Below are 20,386 nucleotides of genomic sequence, written 5' to 3'. Positions count from 1 at the left end.
GTTACTCTCTTGAATTTGGTTGAACATATTCGAGATATAAAACCTTGCCATATACGGATTTTAAAAGGCATAGGCTGCCGTAACTTGTAATACATGAAGATGGGATATACAAACAACTTGAAATCATGTACCTGGTCTTGGTGACTGAAGCATTGAAATTTCAAATTGAAAGTATTAAATCACTTAGCTAATAGCTAGTAGAAAAGATATCCTCCAATTTAATGCTTTACAAATTTGGCTGGTTAGAAAATAACACTAAATGGTTTTAACATCCCAAATTTACATCATTAAAGCTACTTTTATTGTACTGTAATTTAAATGAACACATAAAAATAGTTTATCCTCTAACTTTCAACCAATATATAAAATCGTAAGTATGCTGATTTTATGGTAATCCTTCAATACCAATACTAAGCCATTTCTGAAATCAAATGATGACCACAAATGTGAGATAAAAGGTGATTGAGAAATGTATTCATGAAAATATAAAAATTTTTCTGCAAAAAATCACAATCCAAACAAGGTCTTAGTAGTTAGAGTTTTATGTGTCTTTTTTTGGGCAAATTACATTTTACCCCTCTGCGATTCAGCGTTTTTTTACATAACCCACTTATGGTTTCAAAAGTTATACATAACTATCTCATGGTTTGGATTAAAGTGTCATAGTGACAGAAATAGTCATTCGTAAAGGAACTTCTAAAAATGTCGAAATTACCTTATAAATACATGACACACTAATCCCGTATGATTTTTATATTTTACCATGTAACCCTCTTATGATTGCATACCATTACTAAGCCATTGCTGAAATCGCATATCTTGTTACCTTTACCTCTATATTACAAAAAATTTTGTTTTAAATTTGATTTTAATAAGCATAAAATTATATTCCAATATCCATTAACAATTTCGATAACATCTCGATGAAATGAGGCTAATGATTACCATATTTCCTAGTAAGTGTTGGTTTTACGTTATAAAATTCAAAGTCGGATGAATGATATTATGTTAAACACGTCTTACAACTGTGCAAGAAGAGCCTTGTGATTAACAATAATTTTTTCTATATATCTGCTGCACCCTATTTTCAAGCTTAGCAACTCAGTCATGAGATTGGAATATAGATTACATTACCAAGCTAATCTTCAATTGGTTTTGTGAAACGTTAGCAACTTCCCCGGTAGATAATTGTGGCAAAACAAATTTGACATGGCGCTGCAATTGTGAAATGAGCTTTCTCCTCATATAAGCTTAAGACAAGCTTTATGCATGATATGCCCCGCTAATCAAGACTATCAAGGTAGTCTCATTTAAATTAAAATAACAGGATTAGCATCCCAGGATTCGATGACATGTAGTAAGCTGAATTCGATGCTTTTGGGGATTTCACCTAAAAATCAATCTGTGCATTTGCCTGCCAACATCATAATATAACTTAAATAATTTTTCTAGAATATCAACTTGAATCTGCCACGTTGCATACTGAATATCTTAGATTTATTGGGCATGATTTCAATGAAAATTTTCACCAGACAGAAAAAATTATCGTTTTATTAAAATAGTACTAATCAATGAACACTTAATAGTGGCACTTTATGTTGGTTAATTTGGATTTAAGGTTAGTCCTAGTTTTAGTTTGAGTAGAGTACTGTGGATGAGATTTAGCGGTAGAGAAATGCAAAAGGTGGAGGATCTAATATGTTAACAACACTGGAACAGGAAGTTAATATTTCGTCACTTCAATAAAGAAGATGCAGAGCGAATACTGAAGATTCTTCTAAGCTTATCGGGGAGAGAGGATAGGCATTACTGGTTGCATGCGGCTAATGGGGAGTATACTGTCAACTCGGGCTACAAAACACAGATAGAGAACAATGCATTGCAACAGGAGAAGCAGGCACAGGGAGTTGGTACTAGTTGGGAAAGCAATAGTCGCCAGATGTGGAGGCACCTATGGAAGCTGACAATCAAGCACAAATTGAAACATTTACAATGCTCTTCCAGTCAAAGAAGCGATCTTCGAGGGAACTAAAATGGGGGATCCTTTGTGCAAGGGGTGTGGTACTGTGGTGAGAAGGTGGAAACTGTGGAGCATATGCTGTTGGAATGCACCAAGGCTAAGGAAGTTTTGCACATAGCCCCATGTCAGTGGGATGGGGAGCAGGACCAGCAAGGATATTTCCAGAATTGGTGGAGTACAATTACAGAAGCAAGGTACAGGCGGTCAGGAAATGACCACATTGCACTAAATGCTAACATCCCATGGCAAATTTGGAAAAACCGAAATGAAAGACAGTTCAATGACAAGTGCCAGATATCTTTAAAGATCATACAAAAGGCACTGGGAGAATGGAAGGAATTTGATGAAGCATTGAGCAGAAACAATGGGTTGAGCACAGCAGAAACAGTGGCCTCTAAAACCTTACCTCAGCAAGAACAGAATGGAGATGAAATGGTACAGCTAAGAGTGCAAATTAAAACACAAGTGGAAAGCCACAATCTTGGGATAGGAGTGGTAGCAACTGATGGCAAGAACAATGTCTTGGAAGCTTGGGCCCTGAAGGAGAGAAGTACAGGGATGGCAACATTAGATGAAGCAGTAGCGGTCAAGCTCACTCTCAGCAAAGCTGCAATGAAGCAATGGAGAAAAACTGAGGCCCAAGTTGAGAGCAAACAGCTCATACGACAGCTCACAAGTGAACAAGATGAGGACATCAGGCTGTCTGCCTTAATGGAAGATATACAGGACTTGAGAAAACTGTTTCATATGTGCTCCTTTTGGCCGGTTGGTATAGATATTAATCATGTACACAGTCGAATCATTAGCTCCTATGCCTTAGGTATAATTCAAGATAAGGAATGCATAAATCCTCAGTGTCAGGGTACACTCTTTGTATAGATCTGTCGAGCTTTGCTTGCAATTATAAAGTTTATACTATTAATACAATCCTGTTATCGTTTTGAAAAAAAAAGATACCAAGACCAGGCGCATGATATCAAGTTGTCTGTATATCCCATCTTCATGTATTACAACCTATGTCTTTTAAAATTAGTCTATGGCAAAGTTTTATATTCTTGAGTTTGTTCACCCGAATTCCCATGGTGCAATAGAAGAGAAGCCGATGCAACTGTGTAGTTATGATTAGATCGTGCTCTAACAAACTCCGGGTGGCAAAATCTGTTTCCAGGAAATGTGGCTAAACATCTGGCGGCCTCTCACTGAGACCATGTTCCAACTAAGGTGGAGATAAGACAGAAACGTAGAAGACTTCTTAGATTTGAAGCTACATGGTTACGTGATGATGACGAATCTAGTCAATTGATTAGTCAGCACTGGAAAAATGATGAAGATGATTTGGTTGAGCGTGTGTGCAGAAGTGTATCTGATATGGAGGTTATTTTAGGCGGTTGGGGTAAAAGGAAATAAGGGAATTTTAGATTTAATGCAGATGATTTTGCAAACTGGTCAAGAAATGGAGAGAGAGAGAGAGAGAGCTGATTGTGACCATCTTGTGGATGATATGGTACGCAAGGAATAGCAGAATATTATTTGAAGGATAGGTAATGAGACCTCAAGTGGTGGTTGAGTGGGCTAAATCATATTTAATGGAGTTCATTAAAGCTCAGGAAGAAAGCAAGTTTTCTGGCTCAAAGGAATTGATTGGGCAGTGGCATCCTCCAGAGCAAGGCCTTTTGAAGATCAACGTTGATGCAGCACGGACTCCAGAGGAAGTAGGAATTGGTGTTATTGTCAGAGATGATGAAGGACAAATCATGGCAGCATTTGAGGAAAGAATCGGTAAAACTTCATCTGCTGAATTTTCTGAAATTCTTGCTGTCATTAAGGGTTTAGAATGGGCTAAGGAAGTTGGAATTGACGTTGACTCCTGAAATTGACTCTATCATTGTCGTTCAAAAATTGAATAGTGATAGAGCGGAGTTCTCTTATTCGGAGAGCTGGCTGGATAAGGCTCGAATGTTATATGATAGCTTTGAATGCTGTAAGATTTTCCACGTGTGTAGAACTAGAAATGTGCCAGTTCATAGTCTAGCAAACCTTTCTCTTGGATTAGTAGGTAGAATTGTACGGTGGAATGATTTCCCTCCATCTTTGGGTAAAGCTGTAATTGGAGATTTGAATGAATGAATGAAATGTTTTTTACAGTCAAAAAAAAAAAAAATTCAAGAGTGACTAAATTAATTCCTATATAAGCACTTGATTCCCCAGCATAGTACCAATGAGAAAATTTATTAATACTTGCTTATTCTGTTCGTTTTACAGTAACAAATATTCCGCATGGCTCTCAAAAATTGTTTTCTGTCTTACTTCTTCGTTATCATGTCATTTTTGTCCAGTTTTTGTTCTTGCGAAAGTGTTGGGTCGCTTAATGTAACCCTAGCTGCTTATTCATCGGCAGTGGCAACATTTTATGAAGGGCGTGGTATGCACTTTTACAGGACACACATAACTATTGAATGTCATAATCTGCTGTTCAAAATAATTTTATTAGAAGATAATATATCCTCCCTTCTTTGTAAGAAAATACAAAACGAAGATAGCCTGTTAAGATATTGCAATCATTAATTCTTAGTACTGCTCTTAATGTGCCACAAATATTATCAAACTAGGCTATAACATGCATTTCTATGAGATCCATTTATTTTCATTTTGATTCACACAGGCGGAGGATGTGGATTTGGAAATCAAAATGATATTGCTCAGCCACCTTTCTCAAGCAAGATAGCTGCTGGAAACCGAGCCCTATTTAAACAGGGCAAAGGCTGCGGCAATTGCTATGCGGTAGATGCTTACTCTGCATGTTTTTGTTGGCTTGCATAAGTTACTTATATAATGCTCGTCACTGTTTAGCTTAAATCGTGATACGGCGTTTATTTCACCTAATTTTTTTTCCTAATTTCAAGAAATCAGTGTCTTGTATCATGCCCTTGTATTTTTTTTCTGTGTCTGAATTTTGGATTTTTCGACTGGCAAAATGGTTAGATCCTATAAACCCATCCAATATTGCAAAATCTGCAGCAATCAAGAGTGCAAAATCTGCAGCAATCAAGAGCGGCCTATAATTTTTTCTTTCTTTAAGAATACCAACTTGATATTTGAGCTAGCTAACTATACCCGGGATGGTTTCTTGGTTTTCAAATGACACGTGCATGCAAATTCAGGTGCTATGCAGTGCAAACGTTTATGGGGCATGCTCTGGTTCTCCGGTCACGATAACAATCACAGATGAGTGTCCCAATGCCTGCAACAATGATCCTGTTCATTTTGATTTCAGTTCAACTGCTTTTGGCTACTTAGCAAAGGCAGGCCAGGCCGATGTTTTGCGAAAACTTGGTAGAATCAATGTCTATTATCAAAGGTAAATTTCAGGGATAAGATAGAAGACAATTTTTTTTCTGTACTATAAATATATTATTGTTACTGAAGTAAGTTTCGGGATTAACTCGTGCAAATGTAAAGGGTGCCATGCAACTATGGTAATCAGAAGATTGCGTTCAAAGTCGACCCCGGTTCCAATCGATACTACTTGTCTGCTGCAATTGAGTACGTAAATGGTGATGGAGACGTTGCTTCTGCGGAGATCCAACCGGCGGGATCCCGGCAGTGGTTTCCGATGCAACAAGTGTTTGGTGCAACATACAAGTACAACATTCCAACGGGGACAAATGGGCCGTTTTCCATCAGGTTGACACAAGCTGAATCCAGACGAAGCCTTGTGGCTCCAAATGCGATTCCTGCGAATTGGAAGCCTGGCTCACGTTACATATCATCTGTTAATTTTTGAATAATCTTGAGCATTCTGTAGCTGGCAAGCAAAGGGCTGAATTGAGAATATCAGTCAGTCTAAGGAACTGTTTGTCTGTTGGATTGTGGCCAAACATATATTATTGCAATCAATGAAGTGCTATCTTGAACATTAAGAATTATGCCAATTTGCTCCAGAAACATTTGATCTCAAGCAGCCTAAAATGGTGATGAGATTAATAATAAAAAATAATTAATTCAGAAATACTAGGAAGTAATTTAAAATTAGTCTAAATTCAAAAAATTGTGAGACTTAACTCAAAATCTTTAATTTTTGGGACCAAAATTTTCGTTGATCCTTTGAATGATATAGGCCAGCTTTTTCTCTTCCTGAAAGGGGTTAAAAAAATAATAAACCTCTATTTCGATTACTTTTGTACACTAATAAATATCTCTAATAGTATTCTGTTAGAACTTTGGTCTTCTTGAGATTTTAATTCCTGTCATCTCGTGAATTCTATCATTTTCGAACTTTTCTCAAGGTATAAGTCCCTGAGACTTCAAATATGATTACAGCATGCAAAATTCTCCCTTGTAAAGTTTTAATTGTGGCCATGGAATACCACGTAAAAGAATTAATTTGGTCCATCGCAACCTTCTAAGTTTTTAGAATTAATGACGGGCTTGATCTTATGTCAAAAATAAAATAAAATTAAACCATAGGGCTACTTGTATTGTACTGTAATCTAATTAAACACATAAAAATAGTTTATCTACTAACTTTCAACCAATATATAAAACGGTAGGTATATTGATGTTATGGTAATCCTTCAATACCAATACTAAGCCGTTGCTGAAATCACATGCTGAAAATGATACGACTGACTGAGGTTGGACCAATAATTAATTAGTTAGATGTGAGCAATTAACATAAAAAGGAAGCACTAATTAACCTTTGATAAAGAATATTGATCCTGCTGGCACTGCGCAGCAATTGATCTGCTTGGCAACGCTTTGCCAAAGTCCCTAAAGCAGTTCCACTTGGATCAAAATGAACAGGATCACCATTCACCGCCGCAGGAACCGCCGCACTGATCAGTGATGACTACAGTTATTGCAGAACCAGAACAGGCCGAATTGGACGCTGTTGTGCATAACACCTAAAATTGGGATCCATGCATGCGTATCCTCAACTTATTAGTAGAGGCAAAATAACTTGAAATGTCTTATCACTGGCTAAGAATATCTCTTGCCTTGTCTTGTCACAATTTTGGTTGAGACTGGAGATATTTTTTAGGTATATTAGAATTTTCGATGAGGTAAAGGTCTACAGGATTCTATGATGTAGTAAAGACAATTAATAGATGGATAATTAATTAGTACCAAATAGCAACTTCCACAGCCTTTGCCCTGCTTAAATGAAGCTTCATTTCCAGTGATAAGAAAGGTGGCTTCTCCACAGCATCTTCATATCCACAAGCTCCTCCTACTCACCGAATTAACCATTGAAATTTTCAAACTTATTACTGCTTAAATGATGGGCGGTTCATCAAGGTTTAGAACATTGAATGTTAATTACTTTTACCTAATTCACGCTTTTTAGTCTTTGACAAAAAGAAATCGCTCCGAAAACCAACAGCTTTGCCCTTTGTGATTTTTTTTTTTTAATTTTTTACTGTTTCATTCTTTAATTAGTTGTAAATGTTAGATCTGAGTTGTCAAAAAGAAAATAAAAATGTTGCTTGCCTCTACAAAATGTAATGGAAAATTCTTTGTCACACCCTAAACTAATTTTATTATAATGTTCGCTTGAAAGGAAAATATGCATGAATGACAATACAATGTGAAGAGCTGGAATATAACATTTGTGTCACCATATACGAACCAGTGCTGCCTGCTCCATGGGGATCCCCATAAAATGTTGCAACGGCAGGTGAAAAACTAGCTAAAGATTGAGAAGCATTATGTGACTTGACACTCCTGGAAGAACTAAATGTAGCAAAAGACAGTGAGAAAAGACCTATGAAAGTTAGCAAAAGAGAAATCTCATGCAACCAAGGCTGGGTGGGGTGGGAGGCACACTTAAAGTGGCTTGGTTTCAAAAAAATTTCAGGCGAGTGTACTGTAATACACCCGTCTGGTCTGGTGGTGGTTCAACCATTTCTGGATTACCCCTGGACCTCCTTAGCATACTAAGAGCCATCTAAACAACAATTTACTTTGTAAAAAACTGACACGAAGCTAGAGCAACTTTTATTGCTTCTGTTCTGATGATTAAAGGATAGAAAACCACCATATATACAAGAATGATAACAAGAGATACTTCCGCTATTGTTAAACTATGTCTATTCTATCATGGATTCTACAAATAGATTTACAGCATAAAAAGAAAAGAACGGTGTGTGTATGTCGAGAAGACTTTAATCAAGTGGCTAAAATTAAGATGTCAAAACTCACAAATTCTAGGTCCTAATTTTCATTCCTTCTCTCCATTTCTTAAATCTCACCCCAAGTCTTGAGTTCTAATTTCCATTCCCCTTTCTCACTTTTTAAATTTCACCTCTTTCTTTCTTAATTTTTTTTAAGGAAAAGTAAGTTTACAGTTGACTATTAATGATAGAGATTTTCGAATTCAAAAGGTAGTTTGAGGGGACTAAATTGATTCGTGTAATCTGAGTTTGAAAGATTTAGGGACTAGATGAATCGCAACTTCTGCAATAAATTATCCAGTTCCTAAATTCCTTATTTGCACAGCCCCAAATGGCTCATTCGATCAATGAAGATTATGTGCATAAAAGAGGTAAAACCTTAGGACCGTGATGCATCACAAATAAGATTCAATTGAACATACGAGGGGCAATGTGATGCAACCATCTTTTGAGAGGAGTTTGGTTATCGAAAAAACAAAAAAAAAAAAAAAATTTTTTGGGTGGGGGCGGGTGGTTAGATTTAAGCCTAAGTCTACTGTTTAGGCCCAAGTTTTGATGGGTTGAGTGGACCGAACAAATCGAGTTTGGATTAACTTGGTCCATCGACGATTGTACCCTTTGCCCCTCTGTGTAGGCTGTGTACGTTTCGGACACAATTTTGTACAAGTAATCGATTTGGAGAAGTGCAAAAAGCGACCAAATGATATCACTCGTAACAATTCCATAATCTCGCATATTCATAGATTATTAGGCGAAATTTCTTACAAATCTTTCTGCAGTTTCTGGAGCTTTATCATACAGGAGTAATTTTGTCTAAACATGTAAAGAAGAGAGGTTAAATGCTTGTGAAAAATAATTAAGGAAATCAATGCAACTCGACGGTGGTTGACGTGCACTCTATAAATGCAAGCAACAGAAATTAGTAGTATTAGATTTATTTTTTGGACAGTCCGGAAGGATTCTAAGAGCCCTCTCCTCAATCACTGAATCGACCATAATGATTTAGTAGTACTAGTTTCTATGCTATATTAGCAACATTTATCTTTTTGTTTTTTTTTAGGAGGTAGGAAAGCAACATTTATCTTTGCTCCATAATGAAGTTTTTCCATTTATGTCAGCTGAAAAGGAAAAAGGATGCAAGTGTCAACTATTACTAATACAGATCTATAGAGTTACTAGTAGAACCTTATTTCCTTGACGATGTACTCATCATCCATTTTGCTCTAATAAAAACTATGAGCTGGTTCTTATATTCCTTAAACCTAGGCATTGAAATTTACAACTGATCTATAAGTGCTTCCAGGTTGCCAACCAGCAGGGATGACATTGTTTGCCACCAGAGCGGCGCCGGATTCTGCTGTTAGCTTAATTGAAAATGGAGCTTGCAATGTAGAACCCGTGTCCAATTTCCAAACAGCACCCCAAGATTGCTGCATGGGAAGCCATGATTCCGAATCCAGTGCTTGTTTGAGTTGAACCCCCGAAAGTTCACCATCCCCATCTTCGAATTCAACCAATGCGGCAAAATAGTCGGGATTGGAGCCAGCATCGACGTGAAAGGCCACAGATACTCCAGGATAGTTACACGGAACCCTGTTCAGAATTGAAAATTGCATTAATGAAAAAATGTCGAGTATGATGTTCTGTTGTTAATACTATATATAACAAACGTCATGGTGTCATCTCTCTTGGAAAATCAGGTTATGATGACACTAATCAGATTACGACGACCTTCATTTAGTGATAAACATGCTCCCATAATTTTTGCCATACGACTGACTGTCCATTTAGTTTGAATTTTTAGCTTTGTACTTCGAATTGTCAATCTGATTGGAGCATATTTTTTTGACTTGGTACGTCGTAGGGTATTTGTAGCATGACCTTAGTCAATTTCGAGCAGTAAAAATTAGTCAAGAATGACGGAAACTTTCGTCTGGAAAAAGAAGAATATCTGATTTCTAACCTCTTATACTGTATTTGTAAGACTCCGGCATTGCGCAATTCATCAGCTTCGCCGGAAGTGGCCATGGCTCCAAAAGCTGTGCCACTTAAATCGAAGTGAACTGAATCTGAGACGCAAGGACCTCCTGGACATTGATCGGTTATAACCACAGTAACAGGAGATCCTGAGCATGCTCCATTAACATCTGCTGTGCATTTAACCTGAAGATTTGTACGTAGTACGAAGCAAAAGAAAACTACGCATAAGACAGCCAAAATTAAGTACGCACAATTGCATAAAAAGATGTAACATTTTATACGGATTTAGAATTTTCTGAACAACTTAATATTCTTGTGTGTCTTGTGGCATGCACCTGATAACATGCTCCACAACCTTTGCCCGAGTCATAGAGGGAAGGACCTCCTGCCGATATTAAAGAAGAGAATGGTGGCTGATCAACCGCACTGGTGTATCCACAAGCCCCACCTACATTGTTGATTGAAAAAAGGAGTTATCGGAATTAATTCTCTGATTTTATGTCGGAATATTGTTGGTAAACAGGTTTTCTTCTTTGAGCTCAAGCTAATTAATGTACGTAAATTCATAAGTGTAAGGCGTATAATACTTAAACAATAAAAACACAGAATCTTGTAATCTCGTTGTTTATTACAACCTCAATATGAGAATTATACGTTAACAACAGTTCAAGTTGAGATGATTTTGCCCGGATGAGATACATGTACCTCATCGGGCAATCGGGGACACAGTTATATATCATTTTTTGTTTTCGTTCTCTTACCATCACTTCCTGCACCAGTAGGGCTTCCATACCAGGTTGCACCAGCGGGTGACCAATCAGATTGGGATTGGTATTGAATTTTCGATATATTAAGAAGCTTGGGGTTGAAGCAAGAGCAGAAGTTTGTAACCAGGAAAAAGAGAGTTAAGTAGGAGGAAAGGTAGAGGAGATAATTAGTTGCCATGATGAAGGGATGAAGGTCGCTAAAAAATCAGTGCTCTATATATCTATCTATGCTTTAGGTTTGATGGATTTGGTTTGATTGGATTTTGAGAATTTCGCTGCTATTTATAGAGGCCAGGCTCCCAAAGAAGCCAAGCTTCAGTCCCGCATATTGTGGTGGAACATGAGAATTTTGCCATGTGCAATATGTTCTACAAAGCATATACTATACACTGATACAGTATTAGAGATTTGACTACTGTAGAATCTGTTAAAGACTAAAAGATTTGCAGTTATTGACCATGAATATGGTCTTCGTTCTTCGTGTACTTATTTATGGGGCATCAAAATTAGCACTATTAATTCCTAATGAGTGGCACTGTTGTGGCAAATTAATTTGACTCTTTGTTCTTAGAGCCTTTTCCGCCGTCAGGTTTAAGAGGATTGGAATCTTATATCTGATAGTTGGAGGTGAGACTGAGCGTAAAAAAGGGTGAGAGGATTAAAAAAATTTGACTCCTTGCCAAATAATAATGTATCAGAATTACTTTAAAATAGTACTGGATCACAATCCGAATCATGAATAAATGCTTGATTTAAGAAAAATGTAACTGATAGATAAGATCCTCTGATGCTAAAGAGAGCACTAAGCAACAGAAAATCAAGGGCCAATTCCACGTCAATACGTCATCGTAATATCAGCATGAAGAAAAATTTATGGAGTCCGATGTAAGAGGCGCTAACTGAAGGGAGAGGGACATGCATGGAGGTTTCTTTCTCTCTTTTTTTTTTTTTTTTGGGTTGAAAAGACTGGAGAAACTAGTCAAAGTTTTAAAGAGATTTTTGCATGACTTGAAAGCTTGAGGGATGGAATTGGTTTATACGTGACAAATGCAAGGGATCCAGGAGAATTACAAACATGGAAAAGATTACTTTCGCAAAAAAACATAATTATGTATATCAACTAATTACGTTCATCAATTAGTTATGAGCTTAATGGATATCAATTAATAATGGAAAAATTCCGAATTCTACGGTTCGAATTAACTGTGGCATAGAATTCAGAAGATAGATACGATATGAATATTGGATTAAGAACCTTAACGTATTGCTAAAGGCTTAGCCTTTATGTATTCAAACCCGTAATGCCTCTCTTTGCAATAGGGAGAAATTTGACCCATTTTCTTGGACTTTAGCCAGGAATGTTAATTTGCTATTCCAAATACGTAATTTTGAGGAGGAAAATTTTCCATTGTTCAAATATTTTTCGTTTTCTTTCTTCTCAATAATATTCCCTTAAAAAATAATATGCTCTCTTGCCTTACGAAGTGAAATTAACAGGCAGACATACCCTTGAAAGATTTTTTTTTTTTTCTCCACAAATAAATGAAAATTGCAAATTATTTACATGCGCTGCGACAAACAAGCCAAAAAGTCTAACCAGTAGAAAATATGTCCAAACAAAGACCCCGTTTTCATGGGCCATTCTCCCCGTAGAATATTTGGCGCACATAACTGAAAAGGGGGACATAAATTGCCCATATGTTAGCCGTTAATGGTGGTTTTGGCCGTTGGCCGTTGAATCTCACGGTTATGTTTTGGCCGTATATATGAACTCCCCACATGGCTGTCGCGCTCTAGCATGAAAAATTGAACCGTGATTGCGTGCCTACTATTTGCCTAAAGTCTCCCGGACTTCCACTCAAAGCAGATTTTTCTTTTCTGCTTTTTGAATTTTGGCGATTGAGTGCCTGGTTAGATTTTCTTTCTTCTCTCTTTTGAAGAATCATATTTTTGTTATAAAAAAATAAGCTATTTTTCAATCAAACAGAAGCTAATATTCCTATTATTAATAAACTAACTGAAAATCGTTCAACACGATTTATTTGATAAAGAAAACTGTATTAATGGCAAAAAAACATGCATAGATCATGCCACTAATGTATCGGCAAGTGACATTGTTAGAGCAATTATTTTTCTACTAGAGCGTATTTTATTCAAATGCCAAGATTACCCTCCTCAATCAATCAACTTTTTATATGTTTATTGATTTTTCTAGGATCCATCATCCATTAATTACTCATCTTTTCTCTCTCTAATTAAGCATTTTTCCATTAGGGCCTCTCACTCTTCTTCTTATTATTCTCACTTTTCTCTTTCTTACTCAGTACTCACACACTAATAGATCTACTATTTTATAATTAAGTATTTTTCCATTAGGCTCTCTCACTCTTCTTCTTATTATTCTCACTTTTTTCTTTCTTACTCACACACTAATAGAACTACTATTTTATAATTAAAAAACATGTTTTTTTTCTTAATCTTTTCTTGTATCTTTTTTGGTTCTATGCGCTCTTGCTTTTTTTATTCAATTCTAAAACTTTGATTTATTCATTTATTTTCTTTTACAAATAGAACCTCATTTAACTCCAACAAATTTCAGTTTAAATTAATTATTATTATGATGTCATTGTAACTCAATACTTTAGCACAAAAAAAAATTTCTTGCAACATGCCACTTTCCTTTGACTTTTTGTTCATTTATCATGCCTCTAAGAAACTAATACTGTTAAAGTTTTACCATCTTTTTCTCTTTTATACTTGTCATGAAAATCTTGATTTTTATCTTGTATCAAGTATTCACATTTATCATATAAGACTTGATTTCTATCAAGTATTCATATCTCTAATAATTAGATGAAGATAAGTTTAAATTACATTATCAAGTTTTCATATTCTCTAACAATTAAATGCAACTAAGTTTAAATTACATTACATTATATATCCCATGAATATCGAAGGAAAAGTAAGGTTATTTTTTGGTATTATTTTCATTTTAAACTATTATTTAGTTTGACTTAAATTACATTGTGTTTGAAAAAAGAACCTTTTGAGTAAAATTTTTTTAAAAAAAAAAGCTTGTAGAATTAATATACAAGAAATTATCAAAGCCAAGACCAATTTAGTAAATCATGAAAATAATTGATGAATTAGTATGACAAAGAGAGATACAGAGAGCACCCTGTCAGTGAGTAGAAAAAAAACTTTAATTGAAAAGAGAAGAAGACGAGTAAATAGTATTTAATGGATCTAAAAAAATGAAAAAGAATATATGGAGTTGACCGATTGAGAGTAATCTTGACTTTTGAGGAAATTTTGATTTGGCAAGAACATTATTGCTCTCAAAATATCGCCAGTCCAAATGCATCTGATCCGATTTGAAAAATTAAAGCTGTTCTAATAAGAAATAACTAAAAATCATCCAAAAAATAGGCTGTATAAATTTGGTGCATTATTAATTATACATTCTTATAAATACCTTGATAACTAACGTCATTAGCATGTCTTGCTAAATCATGCGCTATGGTATTGCCTTTTCTAAACATTCAGTTCAAATCTTCGCCTTGATATATATTGGAGAGTTGTGAGGAATCAATTGGACCACTCAAATTTGGTTTAAAGAATCGTACACATCCATTAATCATGGAATTACAATGAGATTGAATGATTGATTTGTATGTCGATTCTAGTATTCTTAATAATTAAAAAGTTGGACTTAGTTCAATCATTAAAAATCATTGTGCCTAATTTTAGAAATAATTGTTGGTTCTCACTACGTCTATTTCCTTAATTAACCTTCCTGCTTCTTCTTTTCCGGAATGGGCCAAACCTCCCATGCTAACAAATCTAATCAACAATGAAGAAAGAAATAAATTGATAATGAACGAGATTAAATCAAAATTAATTGTAAATTAAGATCCATGTACATAAACTGCTCTAGACTACTATAGATCGGAAGGATAGATAATCATGCTGGGTAAGACTTTACAGTAAAAAACACATTATGAACATGCTTGAAGACTAAAAACTTTCGGACTTTCCAAGCAAAAAGGAATACTAGACTATCTCGATCTATTTTCCATACTTGAACTTCCTTACAAGTAGAATTCCTCCTATCCATCATTGCAGAGTGACTAATTTTCTTGTTATGCAAGTACACGGCAACAATTGTTTGTTGCGGGCTCATTACTGTCTGAAGTAATTCTAACGTGTAAGCGAAAGCAAGTTTAAAATGATTAAGTTTCAACATACTTTAATTTTTTGGTGAATAGCGTATGGATTAGCTTAGTTTGAGCCTAGCAATTTTGCTGTAAAACACCATATCATGATCTGCTTTTCTCGTTTTAAACATATCATCTTTATTATGGAACTTGAGTCAAGTTAAATGAACATTTACGTGGGCTTGAAAGATGGCATGTTCTCAATTAAGCCAAACGACATGCTTCATGTCATGCTCCACATCCATACTGCTGGGGAAGAAGGTGACCAAATAAAAAAGATGGAGTTAAATTAAATGAACCCGTGGAGGATACGTTAACTTTTTGTTCCATCAAATTTTAAGACATTTTTTTCATTTGACAACGTCAAAGTGACTGAAGATGTAGCATGTGGTTTTACTCATTTCAGCCTAGGCACAGAATAACTGTTTACAAGTGGCATATATATTAGGGATGCCTGACTTGTATTCCTCTTCATTCATCAGACGGTTGTATTAGCTAAGTTCAATTCATTCAACTACGAATTAACGTCCTCAGCCAAGGGTGAATAGTTTCGTTGCTTTACTCCATTAAATTTTTTGACTTATCGTTCATGATTTGCCTGAGATGGTAGAATTACGCATTTCCTTTTGGACTAGGATTTATGTCCATTTTTGTCCATTTTCTTAGTTACAAAACTACTAAGTTGTCGGCGGAAAAAGAAGGTAGATATGAAATAGCATACTGCTACGCCATTTTTTGGATTAAGAAAGAAAATAAGTATGCGGAGTTTTTCTTTTTTCTTTTTTAATTCATAAAGAAAAGCATATCTTTTTTTATTCTTTTTATCATGTGTTGTCAGACATGCCCGCGGAGGGGAGGGGGAGGGAAAGGAGAGGACGGTTGGATTGAATGTAAGACTATCAGTGGGGTTGGACCAACTCGAAATCGACCCGTTCTATCCGAAAAAAGTTCACTGAGTCTAAATTTTAATTGAGGTGGACAGCGATTGGGGCTAAATATTATATCCGAACTAAATTAATATGAGTCAAGTTTGGGCCATACGAGACTCAAACACGATTAAAGGTCATATGTGTATAATTATATATGTAATATATACAATAATAATATCCATAATTTATAATTATCTATACTACATATAAAGGGAGAGGAGGAGATTTGGAGTAAATAAAAATTTGTCACTTAATATACTTCCTAAACTGCCATTGATGATAAGGAAACTTTTGGTAGAAACAAAAATATATCTTTCTTTGACAACTGCCAACTACCAATATGATTTTTTACCAAGTAATATGTATTATTTCATATTCTATTTTTCAACTTATTTTATAAATCTTAATTTTAATTAGCAACTACCAATTATGGTTATGACGAACTACCAAATAATTAATTTTATAACTTTTATTTTGTTGAATGTTTTACATATGTATTTTCAAAATATAAAACCAATTTTCTTGAAAATGATTTCAATAAATATACTCAAAATATTTCACAAATATTTTTTTCTATTAGTTGCATACACATTAGTGTGTGCCTTGAATACTAGTAAATATTACGACATACAATGTTAATAATTTATATGTAAATTTGTATTAATTCATAATTATAAAATATATATTATCTATGATTATGTATTTAATTGTAAATTTGGGCCAAGGCCCAATTTGAAGTCGAAACTCATATAATAGTATGGGTTGAGTTTGACCCTTTTTAATATGAACTTGAAGGCCGAAAGCTAGAAACCCCACAATCCATGTAACTTGTGGGTCGAGTTTGAACTTGCTAAAATTTGGCTCAAAAAATCCGATTGACACCCCTAATTGAATGATAGGTTCTACTTTTAAAACCTCCCCACTTACCCTAAAAATATATATATATTCCGACAAAAGCCTGCAAGGTCCTTTTGGGTCAAGAAAAATGGGGTGTTTCCTGGGCTGTCTTTTGTTTCTTTTGGAGGATTTTATATGGGAAAAGCCCTCTTCACTTATTTGTGCTCAAAACGGGATCGAAGTACTTCTTGTGTATGAACCCACGAGGTATGGTCTGTGAACACAAGCGTGTGGGCCGGCCTATTCGAAGTCCAAAGAATATATGCTGATCTTGGGAATTCACGAGGAATATCGGTTCTACTATTCTTCCAAGTCCTTGGCCTTGGGATGTCTTTTGATGGTCTTTCTAATTTGGTCTTCACCAGGATACATTTCATCCCCGCAGTGAAATTGCCGGAGCTATATACCTTTTAAGTAAAAGTTTCTTGAGTAAAAACCTGCTGAACATAAATGTTGATGTAGCAGAATATAAGCTATCAGGGGAAGGAGGCAAAAGAACTTGAATAGACTCATCTTCATTAGTTTTTTCAGCACCTGGAACTCTCTTCCATAACAAAAGGCAAAAATGAAAACAGACAGAACTGATATTTTAACAATCCAAACTTGTTCAGTTCAATCATCGTGCGGTATGAACACAATTGAATCGAACACTGGAAACCATATCTTGCATTGCTTGTCGTTTTTCAACCCTAGGGCACTCAACCAGTAACAACCATCATGCCATCTAAGCTTTAACTTGACAAAAAAATAATACTACTTCTGATGATCTTCGCATTAACAATAATACTACAGTTAGGTGCATGTCGCTTAAGTGACGTACCAAAACATGATTAAAGTTAAAAGTAGATCCTACACACAAGATATATTTATATGATTCTAAAGCATGAGGAACATAATGCCGGGATGAGGATTAGTCTGGACTCCAAAGCCAGTCGAATGATTAATTTGTTCAAGTCTTCTTTTCGAAAAGGACAAAGTTTGACGAATTTGTATATGATTGATTGAAACAAATGGCTTGGAGATGGTCATTATTCGTTCGATGAAGTTAATTAAAGAATTCACTGCTTGTCGTTTTATGATACTTCTAGACTAGAGACGTATGAACAACGCAGACAACCAAGGATTAATTAAATATATGCCTTGGTGAAGACTTGTTCCATTAATTAAGGCAACCTAACAAGTTCTCCACGGTCGGAGCTGGAAGTGGAGAGGGTGATTAGGGTGTTTTGGGGGGGGGGGGGGGGGAGGAGGGAAAGGAGGGCACGGAATGTATTACATTTGCTGGCTATTAGACTTCTTGTAATTAGGTGGTTAACTAAGCTGAGGTGTGCAAGAAAAAACGTAAAAGCCTAAAACATCATCAAGGGGTTGACAAGGTGATCAGGGGTCAAATATCAACAAAATAACAGTGCATAACTAGAGCTTGATCTTACTATATATTATAGTTAGATGACTAACATTCAAAATTTTCCTTCCCAGAATTCAAGTGCTTGATGTTCATGAACTACCAACAATCAAAGTTTGGTGAAAAAACTGGAAGAATTTATAGTTGTTGACGAAGTTATGTAATCTCTGACTATCAAATGTTACACCAAGAAAAGGGCTTGTGAAGCCACTGAGGACCTTGATACTTGGAGCCTTGCTGATTTTGAAGGCTAGTTGACGATGTATGAGATGTGCCTAAATCAGAGGTCTAGACACACATATAGTGGAGTCAGCGTTACAGGTGAAGATAAACCAACCCAAAGAAAAAAGGGGAGGCATCAAATATTGCAGATACAAAACAACGGACCCAGGATTTTTGAGGCCGTGGTAGAGGTAGTTATTTTTTACCAGTGAAGAAATAAAAATTTTAATAGAAAACAACAAAATATAGAGCAGAGTAATCAACAAAATAATTTTAAAAGGCGAGAGAGATCTAAAATTTAGAGCCATAATTATGGCATAAGGTAGGTCACCATCAATGTGAATGTTAGTCTAATAGATTTAACAATAGATATGTGCATGTTAAGGTGGTTGAAAATAATAGCAATAAGCAGGAGCCTTTCTTGTGTTCTAGTTCTACAACTTAAAAACATTGATTGATTTATTAACTCTAGTTGTAGCAATCAAATGTGTGGGAAAAAGTAGCTCTGATTTGGATGAATCTTTTCGTGTTTTTGTGAAATTTCAGAATAATGAAAGGATATCTATTCCCGAAAAGAAAAGATTCAAATTATTCAGCAAAATGGATTTTCTACTTTTATATTATTTGATTCCAAAGGTGTATCGTAATTGTTGAGCTTGGGAGGGTTGTCTACAAAAAAGGTATGATATGCACTTTTAAATATGGTAATGGTCCTATCAATGATCATAAGTTGTGATTAATAGTTGTAGAAAGAATGAACCGCAGTCCGATGTAAATGAGAATGCAAAAACATCCAGTTAATTTTCCGTCTTTCTTTATGTTACAACTTTTTGTCAATTTCATCTTTCTTGTTTTGACCATAATTGAATATTCCCCTTACAACAAAAATTGGGCACAGATAGAATGAGTAAATCTTATATACACTGACCGACAGTGTATACACTATCATCGTTTGATTCATAACATGTGTGTAAAAGTTGAATTTTAAATTCAAATTTTACATAATTGTCATTTATCCAACACTGACAGTGTATACACTGTCAATGTAGGAAAGATAAATCCAGATAGTTATATACTTTCTTTTTTTTATGAATTCAATAATGATTGGGACACTTAAATCCCAGTGATTGAGCTATTTCAATGCGTGTGCTTGTAAATGCATTTGACAGCTCATAAACCGGTTCTCTTCTTTTGAATGGTAAGCTACACATCAAAGAGTCAAAATTGCTTAATTATGTTCAATATAAATGACAATAACAGGTGGAGGAATTCAAATTGATTCAATAATTTGGCTTTATTGTCTATCAATTCGTTTGGAGAGACATCCAAGCTAACAAATCAAATTTGCCACTTTAACAACCGTCCAACTTTTTTCTCCTATAATGATTGTAATGTAATAACTACACATAAAGCGAAAGCAAAGCGGTTATGATTACTATGATTGGAGCGTATGCTCATTGTATCAATTAAAATTCAAAAAAATTAAGTATCACTTTGTTATGGCTTATTAACCGATCTTCAATATGTTGAGGTCGTTTTAGTTGACCTCAAAATCATTCTACAATCTGATTCTCAACTTATTAGTGAATAGAATATGCAGCCCTCCACCGTCAAGTGAGAAGAAAAATAGCCTGCTCAAGGATTGCCAGATCTTGTTGCAAATAATCCCGACTTGTCACTTAGGTGATCGAGCCAAGAAATTTTGTAGTAATTTTGTAATATCTATTCTCTCAAACCATGCTTTGTTAATTCACCAGAATGAAAGAAAACCTATAA

The 20,386-nt window shown here is 35.3% G+C and overlaps 3 protein-coding genes across 3 annotated transcripts; 1 reads left to right on the top strand and 2 right to left on the bottom strand.

Moving 5' to 3' along the window:
- The first annotated feature begins 4,339 nt into the window (after nucleotides 1–4,339).
- LOC113728733 (expansin-B6-like) lies at nucleotides 4,340–5,804 on the top strand. The gene is made up of 4 exons (XM_027253098.1): nucleotides 4,340–4,442; nucleotides 4,683–4,801; nucleotides 5,182–5,378; nucleotides 5,480–5,804. The coding sequence occupies exons 1-4, from the start codon at nucleotides 4,340–4,342 to the stop codon at nucleotides 5,802–5,804; spliced, it is 744 nt and encodes a 247-aa protein (XP_027108899.1).
- Nucleotides 5,805–6,689: 885 nt separating this feature from the next.
- LOC113728734 (expansin-B4-like) lies at nucleotides 6,690–7,967 on the bottom strand. Its single transcript, XM_027253099.2, has 4 exons — nucleotides 7,898–7,967; nucleotides 7,650–7,784; nucleotides 7,148–7,250; nucleotides 6,690–6,855 (listed from the first exon to the last, which is right to left on the bottom strand). Exons 1-4 carry the CDS (start codon nucleotides 7,965–7,967, stop codon nucleotides 6,690–6,692), a joined length of 474 nt encoding a protein of 157 aa, XP_027108900.2.
- Nucleotides 7,968–9,365: 1,398 nt separating this feature from the next.
- LOC113728735 (expansin-B18-like) lies at nucleotides 9,366–11,177 on the bottom strand. Its single transcript, XM_027253100.2, has 4 exons — nucleotides 10,935–11,177; nucleotides 10,509–10,621; nucleotides 10,157–10,356; nucleotides 9,366–9,786 (listed from the first exon to the last, which is right to left on the bottom strand). Exons 1-4 carry the CDS (start codon nucleotides 11,116–11,118, stop codon nucleotides 9,456–9,458), a joined length of 828 nt encoding a protein of 275 aa, XP_027108901.1. The 5' UTR covers nucleotides 11,119–11,177; the 3' UTR covers nucleotides 9,366–9,455.
- Nucleotides 11,178–20,386: the final 9,209 nt, after the last annotated feature.

Source organism: Coffea arabica, chromosome 2e, assembly GCF_036785885.1.
Source record: "Coffea arabica cultivar ET-39 chromosome 2e, Coffea Arabica ET-39 HiFi, whole genome shotgun sequence".
NCBI classification, from domain to species: Eukaryota; Viridiplantae; Streptophyta; class Magnoliopsida; order Gentianales; family Rubiaceae; genus Coffea; species Coffea arabica.
The sequence above is the reverse complement of the archived record's forward strand: the minus strand, read 5'-3'. Positions and strand labels throughout refer to the sequence as shown.